At 43.4% G+C, this 20,911-nt stretch overlaps 1 protein-coding gene across 26 annotated transcripts in view; it reads left to right on the forward strand.

The window, feature by feature from the left end:
- Positions 1–20,911, forward strand: part of NFASC (neurofascin) — a 200,828-nt gene that overhangs the window by 81,556 nt on the left and 98,361 nt on the right. For 24 of the 26 annotated variants that reach the window (XM_015119315.3, XM_015119392.3, XM_078003943.1 and 21 more), the window contains exon 2: positions 10,978–11,086. In XM_015119315.3, coding sequence (XP_014974801.1) covers positions 10,978–11,086 — 109 coding nt within the window. Of the gene's footprint in view, positions 1–10,977; positions 11,087–15,577; positions 15,630–20,911 lie in introns of all 26 variants that reach the window. The other 2 variants (XM_078004025.1, XM_078004018.1) reach the window with 1 other exon arrangement.

The raw sequence follows: 20,911 nt of genomic DNA on the forward strand, positions 1-20,911 counted from the left end.
TTGCCTAGCTCCAGATTGCAGCAATTTTCTCCTATTTTTATTGTACAAGTTTTATAGTTTGACATTTTATGTGTAAGTCTGCCATCCAATTTGAGTTTGTCTTTGTATAAGGACTTAGGTTAAGATTCCTTTTTTCTTTATTTTTGCCTAAGGATATCCAATTATTTCAGCATCATTTGTCGAAAAGACTATCTTTTCTCCATTGAATTGCTTTTGCATCTTTATCAAAAATCAGTTGAGTATATGTGTGGTCCATTTTTATTTTTATTATGTTCCATTGATATATGTGTCTCTTCCTTCACCAGTACCATGTAGATTTGGTTACTGTAGCTATATAATGAGTCTTTAAATCAGGTAGACTGATCCTCCTATGTTTTTCCTTCTTTGTTGAATTTGTTTCAGCTATTCTTGTTCCTTCTATTTCCATATAAATTTTAAAATAATTTTGTCTAGCTGTTAAAAATTTTGTTTGGATTTTAATAAGGATTGCATTAAACCATCAATTTGGAGACAATTTGCATCTTTACTGTGTGAAGTCTTCCAGTTTATGAACAAAGTAGGCCTCTCCATTTATGTAGATATTTGATTTCTTTAACCAGTTTTGTGTAGTTTTAGCATACATGTCCTATGCATGTTTTGTTCATTCTATGCCTAAGTATTTTTATAGATTGTAATTTATTTAAAATTTGTTTCCATGTTTGTTATGTGCATATAGAGATAGTTGATTAATTTTTATGTTTGTCTTGTATCTTGCAACTTTGATGTATTCATTTATTAGGTTTAATTTTTTTTTTAGTTTGAGAAGCAAGAGCTTACTCTGTTGCCCAAGCAGGAATGCAGTGGCACCTTCTTTGGCATCTTCTTAGCTCACTGCAGCCTTGAACTCCTGGGCTCAAGGGATCCTTCCACCCCAGACTCCTGAGTAGCTAGAACTTCAGGCGCAAGACACCACATCCAGGCTTGCATCTGGATGTGCCAAGTTGCACCTGCAGTCCTAGCTCCCTTAAAATCTTTTTAAATTTTTTTTGTAGAGAGTGGGTCTTGCTATATTGTCCAGGCTGGTCTTGAACACCTGACCTCAAGCTATCCTCCTACCTCCAGCCTCCCAAAGTGCTGGGATTACAGGTGAGCCACTTTGCCTGGCCTTGTATATTAGTTCCAAGATATATTTTTTTAATCAGTTCTTGGGATTTTCTATGTAGACCATCATATTATCTGCATATAGGGACAGTTTTATTTCCTTTCTGGCCTATATGCATTTTATTTCCTTTTCTTGCCTTATTCTATTGGCTAGAACTTTCAGCACTATGTTGAATAAGTGTGGTGAAAGCAGACATCCTTGCCTTATTGTTAATCTTAGAAAGAAAGCATTTGGTCTTTCCCCATCAAGTATAATGTTACCTGTGTATTTTCTATACATTTAAAAAAAAAATCACACTGAGAAAATGTCTCTTAATCCCCTCTTCTCTGGGTTTTAAAAAAAATGAATGAGTGTTTAAATTTGTCAGATACTTTCTCTGCATTGATTGACATGATTGTGCAATTTTTCTTAATTAGCCTATTAGTATGGTAGATTATGCTGATGGATTTTAGAATATAGAACCAACCTTGCAACCCTGGAATGAACCACAATTGGTCATGTTGTATAATTCTTTTTATTTATCGCTGAATTCTGTTTGCTTATATTTTGTTAAGGACTTTTTTTTAAAAAATGAACGTTAACATTTTAACTTTTTATTAAGAAACGGAGGTCTCAAGATATTGCCCAGGCTGGTCTGGAACCCCTGGCCTAAAGCAATCCTTGTGCCTCAGCCCCCCAAGTAGCTGTGACTACAGGCAGGTACCACCTCACCTGGTCTGTTAAGGATTTTTGTGTCTGTATCTGTGAGAGATTTATTGGTTTATAGTTTCATCTTCTTTTTAAAATTTTGGATGATCTATGTCTGGTTTTGGTATAAGGGTAACACTAACTTCATAAAAGTAATTAGAAAGTGTTTCTCCTCTTCTATAAAAGAGATTTTATTGAATTGGGGTGTTAATTCTTCTTTAATAATTTGGTAGAATTCTCTAGAGAAACCATCTGGCCTGAAGTTTTCCTTTTTTGAATGTTTTTAAATTATTAATTTCATTTTCTTAATTATAAAGCAATTCAGATTAGCTATTACATATTGGGAAATGTGGTAGTTTGTGTTTTTTGAGAACTTGGTTCTTTTCACCTAAGCTTTAAAAGTTCTGTGCGTAGAGTTTTCATGGTAGTTTCACATAGCCCTTTTGTTGTCTGCAGGGGCTATAGTGGCATCCCTCATTCATTCTTGAGAATGATAATTGAATCATTCCTATTTTTTTGTTTTTCGTTTTTGCTAAAGGATTGTCAATTGAATCGATTTTTTCAAAGAAGCAGCTTGTTTCATTGATTTTTTCCTATTGTGTTTGTTCTCTCTTTTATTGATTTCTGCTCTTTATTATTTCCTTCCTTCTGCTTGCTTTTAGGTTTTTGGGTGGGAGGTTGGCTCTTCTTTTACTAGTTTCTCAAGGTGGGACCTTAGATGACTGATTTGAAGTGTTTCCTGTTTTCTAATGTGTGGATTTAGTGCTATAAACTTCATTCTGAGCAGTGCTTTAGCTGTGTCCCTCAGATTTTGATATGTTGTATTCTCATTTTTGTTCAGTTCAATGTACTTTTTATTTTAATTGAAACTTTCTCTTTGAATTATGGGTTATTTAGAAATCACATTCAAGCCAGGCATGGTGGTTCATGCCTGTGATCCCAGCTACTCAGGTATCTGAGGCAGGCAGATTAGCTGAGGCCAAGAATTCAAGACCAGCCTGGGCAACATAGCAAGACCCCATCTCTAAAACTATAAATAAGAATAAATTCGTTGATGTGGTGGCATGCACCTGTAGTCCCAGCTGCTCAGGAGGCTGAGGCGGGAGGACTTTTTGAGCCCTGGGATTCGATGCAGCAGTGAGCTATGTTCACGCCACTGCACTCCAGCCTGAGTGACAGAGCAAGGCTCCATCTGTAAAAATTAAAATTAAAATAAAAAAAAAACCTGTGGTCTAGGTACAAAGGCTCATGCCTATAATCCCAACACTTTGAGAGGCTGAGGTAGGAGGATCACTTGAGCCCAGGAGTTTGAGACCAGCCTAGGAAACATAGTCTAGAGACCCTGCCTCTAAAATAATAATAATAATTTAAAAATTAGCTGAGCATGGTGGCATGTGCCTATAATCTCAGCCACTGGGGAGGCTGAGATGGAAGGGTCACTTAGGCCCTGGAGATTGAGGCTGCAGTACGCTATCATCATGCTACTGCACTCCAGCCTGAATGACAGAGCAAGACCCTGTCTCAAAAATGTTTATTTAAATTTAAAAATAGAAAAATAACTTTCAGTATGGTAGGATTCAAAATTAGTATGCAATAATTATTTAAAATAGCTTAATGAGCGATCAAATGCATAGTAATAAACATAACAAAAATGTTCATAATTTGTACAATAAAATTTTTAAATGAAAAGCAAAGAAAATTTGAACAAATTAAAATTCATATCACATTCTTAGAGTCAACATCATAAATGTCAATTCTAAGTTAATTTATAATTTTAATATGACTCCAATAAAAACATCATTTGATTTTCTTTAAGAGAGGAAAAGTCTGATTCTAGAGAAATCTGTGAAAAAATTGACAAGCAAGAGTAAACAGAAAAATTTTTTAAAGACTATAAACTCAATTATAAAACTACAGTAATTAATATGGTGTGATACCCGCACATGAAGGGATAAACAGATGAGTGGAAGATAAAGTCCAGAAATAGACCCAAACACATAGGAGAATTTAGTACTGTGTATGATTGAAGATGACATTTCAAACCATAGAATAAAAGGTAAATTTTTAAATAAATGAGGTTAGGATCATCACCATCTAATATACAGTTAGATCCCTTCTTCACATGATTTCAAAGTAAGTTCTAGATGGATTAAGATTGAAGCACAGTTACCAGCCTGGGCAACATGGTGACACCCTGTCTTTACAAAAAATTAAAAAATTAGCCATGTATGCACCTTTGGGCCCAGTGCTTGTGGTCCCAGCTACTTGGGAGGCTGAGATGGGAGGTGGGAGGATCACTTGAGCCTGGGAGGTCAAGGAGGTTAAGGCTGCAGTGAGTCATGATCATGCCACTACACTCCAGCCTGGGCAACAGAGCAAGACCCTGTCTCCAATAAAAAAGAAAAAAGAAAACAATTAAACCATAGAAATGTTAAATAAAAACATGGAAACGTAAAAATAATCTTGAAAAAAAGAAGGTGTAAATATGACACAAAATATAGTGAAATAGAAAAGATCCAATCAACTATGAAAAAAAATTTCATGCATAATAAAAACACCACAAATAAAGTCAGGATAAAAATAATGATGTGGTCAATTTGCAGCCCCTCTTATAGGGAAGGCATTTCCTAATAAAAGTTCCTTCAAACTGATGAGAATCAACCAACTGCCCAGTAGAGAAATGGGCAAATAATAGGAATATTGAAATTGATATGGTTTGGCAGTGTCTCCACCCAAATCTCATCTTGAATTGTAGTTCCTATAATCCCCACATGTGGTGGGAGGGACCTGGTGGGAGGTAATTGAATCATGGGGGCAGTTTCCTCCATGCTATTCTCATGATGGTAAGTTCTCACAAGATCTGATGGTTTTATAAGGGGCTTCTGCCTTCACTCAGCTCTCATTCTTGTCTCTCCTGCCACCATGTGAAGAAGGACATGTTTGCTTGCTTCCCTTTCCACCATGATTGTAAGTTTCCAAGGCATCCCCAGCCATGCTGAACTGTGAATCAATTAAACGTCTTTCCTTTATAAATTACCCAGTCTTGGGCAGTTCTTTATGGCAGTGTGAGAATGGACTAATACAGTAAAATAAAAATACTCAATCTTACTCATAGTAAGAAAACCACAAAGGCGATACCAATTTCTGTGTGTCAGATTGTCAGAGATCAAAAAGATTAACAACACAACATATTGGAGAAGGAATGGGAAACAGGAACTCTCATACATTGCTGGTGGTAGTGTAAACTGTCACTACATTCATGGAGAGCAACTTGACCGCAATATCTTTGGATAAATTATTATCCAATAATTTATTTGAAAAACGGTCTTGCAAATATAAGAATCACATTTACCCAAAGATACGTATTGCGGCAATTTTCCATATGGAATGATTACAAGCAACCTAAATGCCTATTGGTAAATAAATTATGATATGTTTATACAGTGGAATACCACGGAGCTGTTAAAATAACAAGGTAGGCCGGGCACAGTGGCTCACACCTGTAATCCTAGCACTTTGGGAGGCCGAGATGGGTGGATCATGAGGTCAGGAGATCGAGACCATCCTGGCTAACATGGTGAAACCCCATCTCTACTAAAAATACAAAAAAAATTAGCCAGGCATGGTGGCGGGCACCTGTAGTCCCAGCTACTCAGGAGACTGAGGCAGGAGAATGGGTGTGAACCTGGGAGCCGGAGCTTGCAGTGAGCCAAGATAGCACCACTGCACTCCAGCCTGGGCAACAGAGCGAGACTCTGTCTCAAATAAATAATAATAAATAATAGTAATAATAATAAGGCAGTTTTATATGAACAAATATAGAAAAATATGTAAGATATTTGTTAATGGCAAAAAGCAAGGTAGGGGAAAATATATATAGTATGCTAGAATTGTTAAAAATACATGTATATGTATATGTGTCTGCATTGACTCTCTGGGAGAGTACACAAGAAACTAGTAAATGTGATTGGCCAGGGACAGGGGATGAATGGAGCTTGGGAAGCTGTGGGACAGGGTTGAGAGGAGGATGTTCTAGGCTCATCTCAAAAGTATACTGTGTATACTTTTGTATCATTTGAGTTTCATATCATGTGCAGGGATTAGCTATTAAAAAAGTAAATAAAATAATTTTTTAAATGTTTAAGTAAGAATCCCGAGAGACAGAGACAGAACGATCTTTGTGCCCTGAGCACAGACTAAATATTCATGGGGTAGAGGCACATGAACCACGAGTCAGGAGAATTTTGATTGTGTGCTTCTTTAGAAATATGCCCTTATGGAATTATGGAATTCCAAGATGAGAAAGTATAAGAGATCCCCGGACCAGCTTATCCTTTGTGGCAGAGGGAAGGACAGTCTGAGAATAAACATTTGCTAAGGAAAGATCTGTAAAGAATCCCCAGACATACATTAAGATATGAATGCTGAAAGAGAGAAGTGTTGGAGCTGGTTAGCAACCCCAGACACTCCCTGTCATCAGTCCAACATGCTGGATCCTGCCTTTGTTGCTGGTGAGTGTCTTCCACACCTACTCTCCTCGCTTCCAGCCCAGACCTCATTCAGAGGAATCCAGCAGGTGTCTGCAGTGTGGCTGCTTCATCTGACCTTCTGGAATCTAGGGACAGTGCCCAAGGGCCTAGCAAACTGACCGTGGTCTCTGCCTTGCTGTGACCCAGAGCTGCTCTTCTTGCAGGCTGCAGGATATCAGGTACCTTCTTGGTCCCTAGTCCTCCCTGGAGTATCAGGTATCCTTCCTGGAACCTTCCTATGCCTGAGTCAGAGGGACAGTCTATTTCCTGGATTCTAAGTTTCACTTTTAACCAACCCTAAAGTCCTATGACTGATGATTAAAGCAATGGTGGTAATTGCAATTTCATTCATCTTTAAGGATTATCTGTCTATCTGTCTATATATCTGTCGATCTATCCTCAAATCACAGCCCTCATTTGATCTCCACAGTAATCCTATAGGTAGATCTGATCTCTAATTTTTAAATGGCAATAAAATATTTGTATGGAGATTTTGTTTTCTGAGTACTCTCCTCTATCTCATTGCAGTCCCTGACACTCTCATATAGGTAAGGAAGGTTTTATTAACCCAGATATATCAATGAGGGTATTGGAGCGGCAACTGTGGAATAGTGGGCCTTTGAGATAAGAACATGTGGGTTTGACTTACATGAATTCTTTTTCGGTTTTTTGTTTGTTTGTTTGTTTGTTTGTTTTTGTTTGTTTGTTTTTTTTGTAGAAACAAGATTTTGCCATATTGTCCAGGCTGGTCTTGAACCCCTGGGCTCAAGCCATCCACCTGTCTCAGCCTCCCAAGGTGCTGGGATTACAGGCATGAGTCACTGTGCCCAGCATCACATGGATTCTTTACACCTATTTCCTCAGGTGTAAACTGGAGATAATAATATCCATATCAGGCTGGGCATGGTGGCACATGCCTATAATCCCAGTACTTGGAAGCCAAGGTAGGAGAATTGCTTGAGCTCAGTTCAAATCCAACCTGGGCAACATAGTGAGACCTGACCTCTACAAAAAATAAACAAAATTAGCCAAGTGTGGTGACACATACCTATGGGCCCAGCTACTTGGGAGGCTGAAGTGGGAGGATCACTGAAGTCCCGGAGGTCAAGGCCGCAGTGAGCTGTGATCGTGCCACTGTACTCCAGCCTGAGTGTCAGAGCAAGGCCTCATCTCTAAAATAATAATAATATCAATATCATGTGATACTGGATTACTGTTAGGATTGAATGTCTATAATGTCTGTCATTCAGAAGAGTTCCAAGAATTAACATTCCAATGACTTCCTATTTCTTGACCTGTTCTATCACTTAAAATATTTTTTACTTTGAAAATGTTTTATGGAAGAGGAGAGAATAATATAATGAAACTTATGTATCCATCATCCTTGTCAATAATTATCAATATAAGGTCAATCTTGTTTCAGCTATGCCCCTACCCACTTCCCCCTTTCTTTTGTTAAAGAGTTTTCAAAATAGCGAGGCATTTCCCTGACATCCTTCAAATGTGACTAATGGCTTATTTAGGATTATTTAAAAATATTATTAGGAATTCGTAGATTTAAACACATTTGTTATATTTCTCCCTGTTGCAGTTATTATCTTTATTGATGCTCAACTTGACCAGGGAAACCTCATTCTTCTTGGTTTCTGAGTCCTTCTGACATGACTCTCGTAGTCTTCGACACTCTGTTTGCTTTTTTGGTATGACAGGATGTTCTAAGCTTATCTTGTATGTTTGTGACATCAAATTTGGAGTCAGTCATTTCTCCAAGGAGGCCCAACTCCTCCTCGGGGAATGATATTTAGAATTTATAATCTGATTGCTAGAGGTGCTCATTCCTACTAGGATGGTCATTGTTTCTAGGCCTTACAGTGAACAGAGCTAGGAAATGTGCATGCACACATGTGTGTGTGATTAACCTAAAACATTTGAAGGACATACTGATACTCCCAGTTCACAGCCAAGACTACAGAATTTGTACCCAATCTCATCAATCTTACTTTTGTATCTCCTTTCAACCAGCAAATCTTGTTTCCAAGCAAGATCAACAGTAGTACTCATTTGATTTATTCACAATGAACATATAAAAGTCTCACAGTAATAATATTATAGTACCATCAATAATATGATTATTGAAAACAGTTTAGGATTTCTTGTGGGACATAGGGCAGTTCTTTTTATCTTTGTGGTACATCCATCTAAGGCAAGCTTGTCCAGCCCACAGGCCACATGCAGTCCAGGATGGCTTTGAATGTAGCTCAATACAAATTCATACACTTTCTCAAAACATGAGTTTTTTTGCAATTTACTTTAACTCCTTTTAGTGTTAATGTATTCTATGTGTGGCCCAAGACAATTCTTTTTCCAGGGTGGCACAGGGAAGCCAAAAGATTGGACACCACTGATAAGGATACACAGTCAAATTACTAGTGTTTTAATCTATGTGTAGTATGCCAACCAACTGGACTCAAAGGTTCATTTGTTTCATTTTATATTCATTTTTACATAATTCTTTGAAACTTTTTTTTTTGACATAAGGTCTTGCCCTGTCACCCAGACTAGAGTACAGTGGTGTGATCTTAGCTCACTGCAACCCCCGCCTCCCAGGTTCAAGCGATTCTCATGCCTCAGCCTCCTGAGCAGCTGGGATTACAGGTGCCCACCATGATACCCGGCTAATTTTTGTATTTTTAGTAAGGACAGGGTTTCACCATGTTGGTCAGGCTGGTCTCGAACTCCTGACCTCAAGTGATCCACCAACCTTGACCTCCCAAAGTGCTGGGATTACAGGCATGAGCCACCGTGCCCGACCTCTTTGAAATTTTTTAATTATGTTTGGTAATTAGGTCAAATAATTACATAGTCCAAAGCAAATCCATGTAACAAGGTCTATTCACAGTCCAGCTTCTGTCTGTCCCCTGCACTTCATGTCTCCCTCTCTCTGTAGGGTGTTTTTTTGTTTTTGTTTTTGTTTGTGTTTGTGTGTGTGTTTTGTTTTTTTGTTTGTTTTGTTTTGTTTTTGTTTTTTGAGACAGAGTCTCGCTCTGTTGCCCAGGCTGGAGTGCAATGCGTGATCTTGGCACACTGTAACCTCTGCCACCCGAATTCAAGCAATTTTCATGCCTCAGCCTCCCAAGTAGCTGGGATTACAGGTGTGAGCCACCACACCTGGCTAATTTTTTGTATTTTAGTGGAGACGGAGTTTCACCATGTTGCCCAGGGTGGTCTCAAACTCCTGAGCTCAGGAAATCGCCTGCCTCAGCCTCCCAAAGTGCTGGGATTACAGGCGTGAGCCACTGCGCCTGGCCCCTGTAGGTCTTTTAAAACGCATTTTGTGCTTCATCATTTTATTGCCTTTTTAAAAAAATATAAGCAAATGCATATATATTTTTGCATTCCTCCTCTCTTTCCTAAATAAATGGTAGCATATTAAACATTATTTTCTATCATGTGTTTTTCACTTAATGAGAACCTTGGAGATTATGGGCATATAGGATATATTTTGAATAGATTCCTGGAATTGGGATTTTGGGTCAGAGTAAATGCATACTTATTTAGATAGCTATTGGCACATTCACCTCTAGAAGGGTGGATTACACCATTTCCTGCAGACAATTTTTTGGTGAGGGAGATGGAGTCTCACTCTGTTGCCCAGGCTGGAGTGCAGTTGCACGATCTTGGCTCACTACAACCGCTGCCTCCCGGGTTCAAGTCATTCTCCTGCCTCCGCCTCCCAAGTAGCTGGGACTACAGGTGTGCCTGGCTAATTTTTGTATTTTTAGTAGGCACAGGGTTTCACCATGTTGGCCGTGCTGATTTCGAACTCCTGACCTTAAGTGGTCTGCCCTCCTCGGCCTCCCAAAGTGCTGGGATTACAGGTGTGAGCCAACATGCCCAGCCTCCTGCAGATACATTTTAATGTTATAACAAATGTCTCAATGGAATATGTTATCACTACCTAGAAAGGTTATACGATTGTTCAGAACTGGACTTGAACCCCACTAACTAATGATCTGATCCACTCTGCCATGCCTTCTCCCCATGTTACAGTTTAAGAAATTGAATCACACATAGAGAAGTGTCCTACTCTAAATGACAAAACAAGCTAGGATTTAAAATTCGCATCTCCTGACCTTAAAATTGGATCCCCTTTCAATATGTTATGGATTTATTTATGGTGAACTTGGTTTGCTTATCTGTAGACAGGGAAGAAAAACATAGTTCTCCTAGGAAGCTAAAACATTAATGAGATGATTATGGGTAAATTCTCCCCTGGTGTAGGAGAGATTCTTCGAGATACGGCTGAACTTCTTGGGGTAAATAGGGAATCAGCAAGTAGACTGTGGTGTCAGGGCACTAAGAAATGGTCTTACAGATGAGAGAGACAATCACCCTTGCAGGATCAGTTCTTTTTTTTTTTTTTCCAGAGTGCTTTGAACTTCTTTGAACAAAGATGGTGTTATGCTGTGCAAAACTTTACAAATGGATGTGGGCAAAGATGTAATTTCCCCAGTGAATGAGCAAGCTGAAAACCACAAAGCCTTTTTTTTTTTTTTTTTTTTTCCTTTTTTCCTTTCTTAGAGTAACCCCGGGGTTCTCCTTTGTGCTTGCTTGAGACAGGTTGATTGACTTATGCGCAGTTTGGGACGCTGGAGTTTACCTTCCCTCTGCAGCCTGGAACGGAGCCTCCTCTGGTGTTGCAAGGAGGAGGCTGAATGAGGCAGAGAGGGTAAGTAGGACTTGGGCCTGGGGTATGTGTCATTGGAGGGGTGAGAGTGAGGGGACATTCTTGCCTCCTGCCCCTTGTCTTTGATAAGGGCCCCAGGAATCTTCTGAGAGGCATCTCCTTTTTTCTCCCCAGAGATAGAAGCCCTGAGTTGCCCCAGAACTGCATGCCAAGGTTCTCCTTGCAAGGAGGCTGGTAAGGGTAGTGTTTAAGCCTTCCCTGGCAGGGACAGTCAGCCAACATTAGTGCTGGCATTGTCCCAGTGTCCACCTAATTGAAAAATTGGGAAACGACTTTGTTGGTGGCCCATACCCTACTTAGCCTGGGCCTCCACCACCTGGGAGCTCCTGAGTGACAGCCCTGGCATATGGGAGACAGTCCGAGAACCCCTGCCCTGGGCAGGGCATTGGGCCCAGGCAAATGGACAGTTGTCCAGGCGCAGTAAGCAGCTGAGGCCCACAGCACTAAGTCATGCCGTGTGCCCAGGGTCTGCCTTGTTCCATTCCGGGTTAGATTTTGCTGCTACTCCCAACAACTCCTGTTTTACTCTCAGGTCCCAGTAGCGGGGGAGGACACATGACAACTGAGGGCTGGAATTTTAACAGAGCAGTAATGGGCAATAGTGACAGAGTGGCCTCCTGGAGGCTGCTGGGCTAGGAGGGTTGGGCTGGAGGCTTGAGCAGGGCAAGATTTCCTTATTCTTTGAGTTTGGGCATCTCTACCTCATCGAAGGTGTCTTTCTCACTCCACCTCCCTCTCTTGGAGTCTTTTGTCCTCCCAGAAAGAGTTGAGACTTGGTGGGAGGGGCATGGAGAGGGTTGAAAAGTGGAAGCTGAGAGTGCTGATGACATGGACTTGGGATCCAGACACATCTTCTGAAATTCCAGATCCACTTGCTTTGTGACCTTGGGAATGCTGAACCCCTCTAGACCTCCGTTTCCTAGTTCATACAATGGGGATAATAACCAACATTTTGTGTAAAGATTAAAGAGTAAATATATAAACAGATAGAGAGCCTGCAGAGTGCTTGGCACGTGGTGTTTAATCAATGAGGGTTATTATTTCTCATGTCAGTGGCAATTCAGATATACTTGTTTTATCAAGGTAGTTTCTTAGGTGGGCCCTTTTAGGGCTACCACTTATCTCAGAACAGTGTCAGGTTTCAGAGCCCACCTGGGAAATTCATCTGACTTAGGGCTTTTTCCCCCTGTCATTGTTAATAAACCTTGAACTTGAACATACTGACTTAGTGTGTGTTTGGCAGGGGCGGCGGGGGCGGGGTGTGGCATGCCATTCTTTTACTGCACGTGAAGGAGTGTGATTGCAAAAGCGGTGCACTCGTTTATTTAAATGGTACGAAGTATATATGAAACTGGACGGAGTTAGTGCAGCTCTGTGTCACCATGCCCCCGCTCTTGGCACTTTCCCATGCACCCTCCCCACTCTCCATCCCTGTCCTTCCACAGCTCTCTCGAAACATTCACTCTAGGTAGCCTGACCAGATCCCCACCTAAGGAACCCCGGGGGCTGCCTTCTCTGATGACAGCAGCCCTACCGTGTGACAGCAGACATGGCTGCCACAGAGTCATGCCCTGCCACCTCCTGCCTGACCAGAATAACTTCATTCTGGCTTGTGCTTCTGGACACCACCAGTCTAACCAGCAAAATCGAATATCAGTTCTGAGCTTAATCCTTTTAATAGTGTTTCCATTTACATTAATTGTATCATTTGACTGTCAACACGATTCAGTGATATGAGCAAGGCTGCTGTCATCGTTCCCATTTGATTGATGAATAAACTAAGGCTCTCTGAGAAGTCATTTCCCCCAAGGTTTCGCAAAACTAATTAGCAAAAGAGCCCCTACTGGACTTGGATGCCCTGAATTGTAGACTGTTTTTCTCGCTGTGACGTCACACTGCCTCCTCCAGTCTGAAGCACCCACAAATCATGAAGGAGGAGTACCTATCTAAGGACCTTCAGACACACAGAGGAACCTTAAAAAAGAAATAAGAAAGACTGCAGAGACTCCTTGCCAGCAGGACATATGGCTGTTGAGGGTACAGTAAGTTCTGGGAGAAGGGAAGCTGACCCAGGCTTCTGTAGATGATGATAACAGTCGTCATTATAGTAATCAGCATCTCAGCACTCCCCGTGCACCAGGCACTGTGCCCTGCACTCCATCCTCCCACAGCGGCCCCATGAAGTAGGGCCCATTATTACCCGTGTTTTACTGATGGCAGAATAAAAGTACACAGAGGTTAAGGAACTTGCCCAAAGCCCAAAGGGCCAGGATTCAAATCCTGTGGTCCAACTCTGGCACCTGTGTGGCAACCATTTGGGTTTGGGGCTGGCTGTGTATTTAGGGTGGCTCATTCCAAGATTCACTGGAAACAACGCACAGTTGTTTCTGTGCAAGTGTTCCCTGGGGCTCCAGGTGTGAGCTTGGAAACCGCCTAAGGAGGAAGCCCTCCGTTTTTCTGCGTCTTCTCCCTTTGTTGGAAACCACTGCCATATGGAGCTGCCCCAGGCGTCTGCTCCTGAGCCGCCCCTCCCTCTTCCTCCCACTCCTGCATGCAGCACCCTCCACGCTCAGGCCTCCAGGCTTCATCTCTCCCCTTCCCTCCTGCCACCCGCAGTACGTCCACTCCTTGTCACCTCCCATCACAGGAAGCAGACACTGGCCCTCCGATGCAAGGCAGAGAAACCACTGAGCTTCCCCAGGCCTTCAATTTCCCAAACAGGTCTATTTGGTTAATTGCACTCACACTCCTAAGTCCCTCTGCCTGTGAGAGGGAAGCTGGGCTTCCTCTCTCCAGAAACATTGACACAGGCCCCCTCGGACAGCATGGGCCCAGGACACACAGCTGTGGATCACTGAGGGTGGGGCCATGGAGCTTCATTAGGAACTGTCTTGCCCACCTGCTGTCCCCAAACTGATTCCAGGCACCTGAGGCAGTCCCCGTGCTTAGCCCCATTTTCCTATGGGCACCGAGACCTGCAGGGTGAATGTGGGGGACATGAGTGAAAGCTACTGCCCTAACAGCTTGTGCTGTTTACTCCCTTCTGCTGCAGTGATGCAATCACGTCTAGACCCCTCTCAGCCTTTCCTGCTACCTCGCTAAGCCCACCTTTCCACCAGAGGCTGGACTGTGAGGTTTGAAACAGCATGTCACCTGTGAGTTTCTAATAAGAGGACCATATGCTCTAGCAAAGGGAGACCCTTCCAAGGGCATAAGACACCAAGGTTTCCTCCACACCACTGGAGCTAAGAGTCTTTGGCATAAGCACTTGTAGCCGCCAGCGCTTTGCAACCAGACTTCTAGACAAATGGTGTATCTTATAACTCAGGAAAATCCTCATTCTGTCTGCTGCCTTCCCCTTTTTGCTCCCACCTCCCCTCCCCCATGCCTCCTGTATTTTCACATCTCCTCCAGCCTGTAGAAGCCTGCCAGGATAGCAGTTGGATCCAGACTGATGTCTGTATGGGATGTAAATGCAGAAGGCTGCAGGGAGGGAGGGAAGGAACAGGTGCTGCTCCCTCCTGCTGTCTTAGTTCTTTCCTCCCTATGCTCCCGCTTATCACATCAGACAGGAATTTTAAAAATGCAACCGGGGATGTGCTATCCTTGGAATATCAGCAGCTAAACCAATATTGGCAGCCGAATGGATGTCACTTCAGAAGACCCAGCTCCCTCTCTGGGGCTGACTCCAGCTGTTTGGTTGATGTCAGAGCTTGTGGGACATTGGTGGAAGAAGCTGGTGTGGAGTGCTTTGCTTGTAGAAACCATGGCAAAGGCAGGAGAGAGGGGAGCCCAGAGGGGATTTGGCTGGCCTGGGATTTTATAGGAGCCTCCCTTTCTCTCTGGTCTAAAGTAGACTGCCTGTGCAGATAACCATCTGTTGGCTCTAAGAGTAAACAATAATTCCTTAGGTATAGAGCTAGGGTATGGTGTCTGCACAGGCATCGTCTACACTATAGATCTACAAAGTAGATGTGAAACCCCTTCTTGTCCAAAGCCTTATCACAAATCAGTATACCAGCTATAACCTGGGGGAGAGGAGAAAGAACCAATTGTTTATTTTGTTTGCTTTGTTTTGTTTTGAGATGGAGTTTTGCTCTGTCACCCAGGCTGGAGTGCAATGGTGTAATCTTGGCTCCTTGCAACCTTCACCTCCCAGGTTCAAGTGAGTCTCCAGCCTCAGCCTCCCGTGTAGCTGGGATTACAGGTGCCCACCACTATAGCTGGCTAATTTTTGTATTTTTAGTAGAGACAGGGTTTTGCTGTGTTGGCCAGGCTGGTCTTGGACTCCTGCCCTCATGATCTACCTGCCTCAGCCTCCCAAAGTGCTGGGATTACAGGCAAAGAAAGGACCAATAGTTTTTGAATGCCAACTATGTGCCAGGCCTTGGATTAGATGCTATTTATGTACATCATTTAGGAATTGTCACAGCAACCTTGTAATAAATAAGTGCATTTATCTCACTTTTAAAGGCAAGAAAACAGACTCAGAGACAGAGAATAAACGCGGAAGACCATGTAGCAGGTAAATGGCCAGGTGGGATGGAAACTCAGGTGTGTGTGGCTGCAAGTCACATGTGCCAGCTGGATTAAACACGCTTCCTTATGACACTAAATCTCTGCATCTTGTCTGGTATGTTTCCCCTGGTCTGCATGGCTTCCTAGCTAGTTTGTCATTCACCAGTTTATTAAGCCCAGCCCTGTTCTGCTTTGAGTTAATACTCGCTTCTGTCGTGGGTCAAAGAAAGAGTAAAAGACTCTTCCTTTGCCCTCAAGAAGCTCGTAATCTGGTGAAGGGACTGAAAGTCAGTTCTCTTTTCCCCAACCCAAGTTTCTTCTGCTGTAGTCTTGCCCCTCTTTTTTCACCTGCTCGAGCTCAGCCTATGGTTTTCAAATGGCTTTAGGACTACGGTCTGTTGAAACTAGGCTTGCAATCTGCCCAGTAGAGGACAGAATAAGCAGCTTGATTTGAGTGATGTCATGAGCAGATGTGTCCAGATGGTGGGTCCTCAGATGGACAACGGTCTGGATTTCAAATGGACACCCCACTCAGGGAGCCTGGCAGGGCCCAGGGTGAGGAAGCTGGGTTTGGAAATAGTGATGGCTGGTGGGGTTGCACAGATACCTCTTGGGAAAGCTGCTCAGGGAGGGAGAGGTTTCTGGCCATTCTAGAGCCTCCTTCCTTTTGTACAGCAATTTATTATTTACTATGGAGATAGAGACCGACCAGACAGTTTGTGACTTGCTCAAGGTGACATGCAAGACCTTAGCCCTAGGTCTTTTTTTTTTAAATTAACTATTCTTCAGTGTATTAAAATTACAAATCCCCAAACCTAATTACTCCTTAAACTTTTTACTTCAATCAACAAGTTTTACAGTTTTCTTCATGAATCTTACAGATTTTAGCAATCACTTGTTTGGTTTCATCAATAAACTTAGTTAATTTAATTCCTTTGAACATTTGAAACTGTATGTATAAATTTATCCATTTTCCTTTTCAAAGTATCATAGTTTTTTTTTCTAACAAAGCCTTCCAAGTCCTTATGTAATTCTTTTTTCATATATATGTATATATGTGTGTATATATGTATATTATGTGTGTATATATGTGTATATATGCGTATATATGTATATATGTATGTGTGTATATATGTGTATATATATATTTTTTTCTTTTTTTTGAGAGCGGGTCTCACTCTGTTGTTCAGGCTGGAGTGCAATGGCACAATCTCAGCCCACTGCAGCCTCAGCTTCCTGGGCTCAAGTGATCCTCCCGCCTCAGCCTCCTGAGTAGCTGGGACCACAGCCACACACCACCATGCCCGGCTAATTTTTGTATATTTTGTAGAGGTGAAGTTTTGCCTTGTTGCCCAGGCTGGTCTTGAACTCCTAGACTCGATCAATCCACCCACCTCCACTTCCTAAAGTGCTAGGATTATTACAGGCTTGAGCCACAGTGCCTTGCCTTATTACTATTTTTAAATGACAGCTTTATTGAGAGACAATTCATGTTATAATATTTACGAGCCACAGTGCCTTGCCTTATTACTATTTTTAAATGACAGCTTTATTGAGAGACAATTCATGTTATAATATTTACTATATAAATTAAAGAATTCAGGCTGGGCACAGTGGCTCACACCTGTAATCCCAGCACTTTGGGAGGCTGAGACGGGTGGATCACTTGAGGTCAGGAGTTCAAGACCAGCCTGGTCAACATGGTGAAACCCTATCTCTACTAAAAATACAAAAATTAGCTGGGCATGGCAGCGGGTGCCTGTATTCCCAGCTACTCGGGAGGCTGAGGCAGGAGAATCACTTGAGCCCTGGAGGCAGGGTTACAGTGAGCCAAGATGGCACCACTGTACTCTGGCCTGGACGACAGAGGGAGACTCCATCTCAAAAATAAATAAATAAATAAATCGATAGATAGATAGATAGATAGATAGATAGATAGATAGATAGAATTCAGTGATTTCTAGTGCCCATAGACTTGGGCAACCATCATCACAATGGATTTTAGGACATTTTTATCACCACTCCCAGCCCCCGCCCCCGCAAGAATCTATGCCATTGTTAGTCACTCCTCTCCCCACCTCCATCCCCAGCCCTAGGCAACCACTAGTCTGTTTTCTAGAGATTTGCCTATTCTGGACATTTCCTATAAATGGAATCATACAATATGTGGTCTTTGTGTCTGGCTTCTTTTCCTTAGCAAGGTGTTTTGAGAGTTCGCCACATCAGTACTTCATTTCTTTTTACGGCTGAGTGATATTCCTCTGTATGGATATACTGCATTTTGCTTATTCATCTGACGGAATTACTGGGTCATACGGTAGCTCTGTGTTTGACCTTTTGAAGAGCCCTAGACCTTCCAATGCTAATTCCAAGGCCCCTTTCTGGACTTCTACCTTCAGCTGCTTACTCCCTCCCACCTGGGTCCCTCCTCCTTATCCTTTCCAAATCTTGGGTCCCCGCCCTTAGGGACCTGTCACACAAGATTATCATGCCCCACCTCACCATCCCCCTCCCTCTGACCACTCTTCTTTAATGACAGAGCCCCTGGAGACAGCTGCCACCTGACGCCTTGATACCCCACGCCTTCTCCCCCCACTTGGAGCCGGGAGGGTGTCGGGGAACTTCACAAGCCTCTCCCTCCAGCTGTGAAGAAGGATGTGTGTCTAATTGCTGTGAAAACTTCCTCCCTGAGGGGAGCAGACAGGGAGCCAAGGCAAGTGAGAAGCTGGCTTCTTGAATTGTAGAGAGGTGGGGCTCTTCTCCGTGGTGGTGGAGTCAGAATTCCTCCCCAGAGGAGGGAGTTGGCATCTTGCTTTTCAGTGGGTGGAGGCAGGCAATATACCCCAGCAGTAACACCTTAACTTTTGTTTTCTTTACATCCTGTTTTACCTGCTAATCTTTTTATGGCAGGAGGCTGGTCAGGCTGTCAGTGACTAGCAGGGCCAGGGAGTAGGGCCTGAATACATCCACTCACAGACAACCACAAATCTTATTGAAGCCAGCCCTTCACAGGGTGTTGGGTCAGCTAATCAGGAGAGTATGCTGACTAAATTTGAGCACCTTTTCCATTTCATGCATGTTTCCTAGTCCTGCCCCTCAGAGCATGAGTGAGTAAGCAGTAATAAGGAAAAACCCCACAGCCCCAAAGACCGTAAAAAGCTGGCTGGATTGTAGCATCGGTGATTGTCCTCCCCAGTGTACCCAGTGACTGCCAGTCTATGTGGTGTAGGTGTCAACGACAAAGCTGGGCTGTAGACCAGGGACACCTATGCACCTTGGGCTTCCTTGCTGTGCCAGGCTGCAGTGTGCCAAGCTCCAGTTAATTAGCCTTGGGTCAAAGAGACAGCATGAAGCAGCAACCACACTTTCTCCATATTGAGGGATATAAATGCAAGGACATGAGTTGTAGCGTTGTTGTAATGGGGGAGGAAATAAAGAAAAACAACTCAAAGGTCCATAACAAGTGGATGGTTAACAGATTTGTGGCAGTCCCACACAGTGGAGTTACAACAAAGAGCACCGGCATCTCTGTGTCCAAGCTATGTGGCTTGATAGCCCAGCTAGTTGTGGTGTGGCAGTGAGATGCAGGCACCTCCCACCCTAGAAATGGCTGCGCTTTATTGGTGGGTTCAGGCTTCTTGTGGGGCTCTGGTCGTGCTGGTGGCTTATGAATAACACGGTGCCTCATAAAGAGCTTTCGCCCCTAGAGAGCCTGGTGTGAATCCGAGGTATTCACTGGATCTTCATGGTGGTCACCTGGAGGGAAAAGTCCCTTTCTTCTTTCCCAACACTTCCCTCTTCCCCAGCTTAATAATAGCCAAGAGGTTTAGGTTTCAACCTATAGATTAGTTCCCAGTGTTGAGCAGGAAACAGCTGTTTTTCAGCCAAATCCTTAATCCTAAAACCAGGTGTCCCCCTCCACCCCCTCCCCAGGAGGGAATTAGGACCACCTGATACCGTTCCCCGCACCCCGCCCTCCACCCCTTCCCCCTGACCCATGTGAACTTAGCCAAGGCAGGGAGAGGCAGACTAGGCCTGCTGAGTGCTATCAATGGTTAAACACACAGCCCCTCACTCCTCCCAGATCTCTCCCCCTGACAATGAAAGGGAGCCAAGCGTGAAACACAGCCACCAAGCAGATGGAGACCACCCCACTCCAACCCTGAAGAGGGAGGAGGGGAAAGCGGGGAGTCAAATCCCATATACAAGGTTTCCTGGGCTAAGTGAAAATTCTAGAAGATGACGACTGGTTGACCCGATACCAGCCAAGAACTGGGTTTCTCTCTCTGAGTGTGGGGGAGGCTGAGGTCCTGAAACAGGCTGGTGAGTGCTTTCCTCTGCTGCCAAGTCCTGCCCTGGAAAGTTTGGTATAGTTACTGCCTCTTCCAAAAGGGGAGGCAGGAGGATTGTGTGGGCAGACTGACTTTCTTAGGAGATGCTGAGACATGGGGTCATTTCGTCTGGGGTAAAGTAGGAGATGCGGTGAGATGTCATTTTGTGGCAGGTGCTCTGGGGAGTGGGAGCTGTGGAGTCCCTCCTTGCCTCTTCCCCTTCTAATCTTATTTTCTTCCAGAGATCCCTCTTTCTCCACTTGCTTGGTGTTCTGTCTCCTTAGGCTAGGCATCAATAGGGGACAGTTTGAGTTTCCTAGGAGACTCACAGCCCTGGCCTTCAGATGCCTGTGAGCTGGAAGGAATGGAGCACGGCTGGGTCTCCATCTGTTGTATCGTTCCTTCCTTAGGATGGGAGATATGGAAGGGAGGTGGCCACGGGGATCAGAGGGCAGGAGGGGAAGCAGGGGACGGCAGCCCTCAGTCATGCCCAGCCGATCCCTGGGCTGAAGGCAGATTTCAGAACCCAGTGCAGCTAAGCCAGAGCCTCAGGATGAAAAAGAAAGGAAGAGACTGAGAATGGAGGTGTTGGCGATTCTGAGGCTGCTGCCTGGGGTGTCTGAATCCCTCAATTCTGAGAGTCGTGGAGTGGAGCAAATAGGGTGACACTGAGTGTGGCCCTGACAGGTTAGACAGAAAGCTCTGAGAGTCAGCAGGGGAAGATTTGAGAAAGAAAGATGAGCATGTCTGCTGAGCCGGGGCAGGCTCTGCTACAGGGACAGGATGCTGGTTAGATGTTATTGTTAGGTTATTGCTGCTGCTGTTATTACTCAAGCTTATACTGTACAACAGATCTATGCAGTGTTACAGCAACCAAGGATTTATACTGATTCATTGATGAGCTATTGAAATATCTCCCAGTAATAGGAAGTATCTGATAGGATGGCTGTTCACTCAT

Source organism: Macaca mulatta, chromosome 1, assembly GCF_049350105.2.
Source record: "Macaca mulatta isolate MMU2019108-1 chromosome 1, T2T-MMU8v2.0, whole genome shotgun sequence".
NCBI lineage: Eukaryota > Metazoa > Chordata > Mammalia > Primates > Cercopithecidae > Macaca > Macaca mulatta.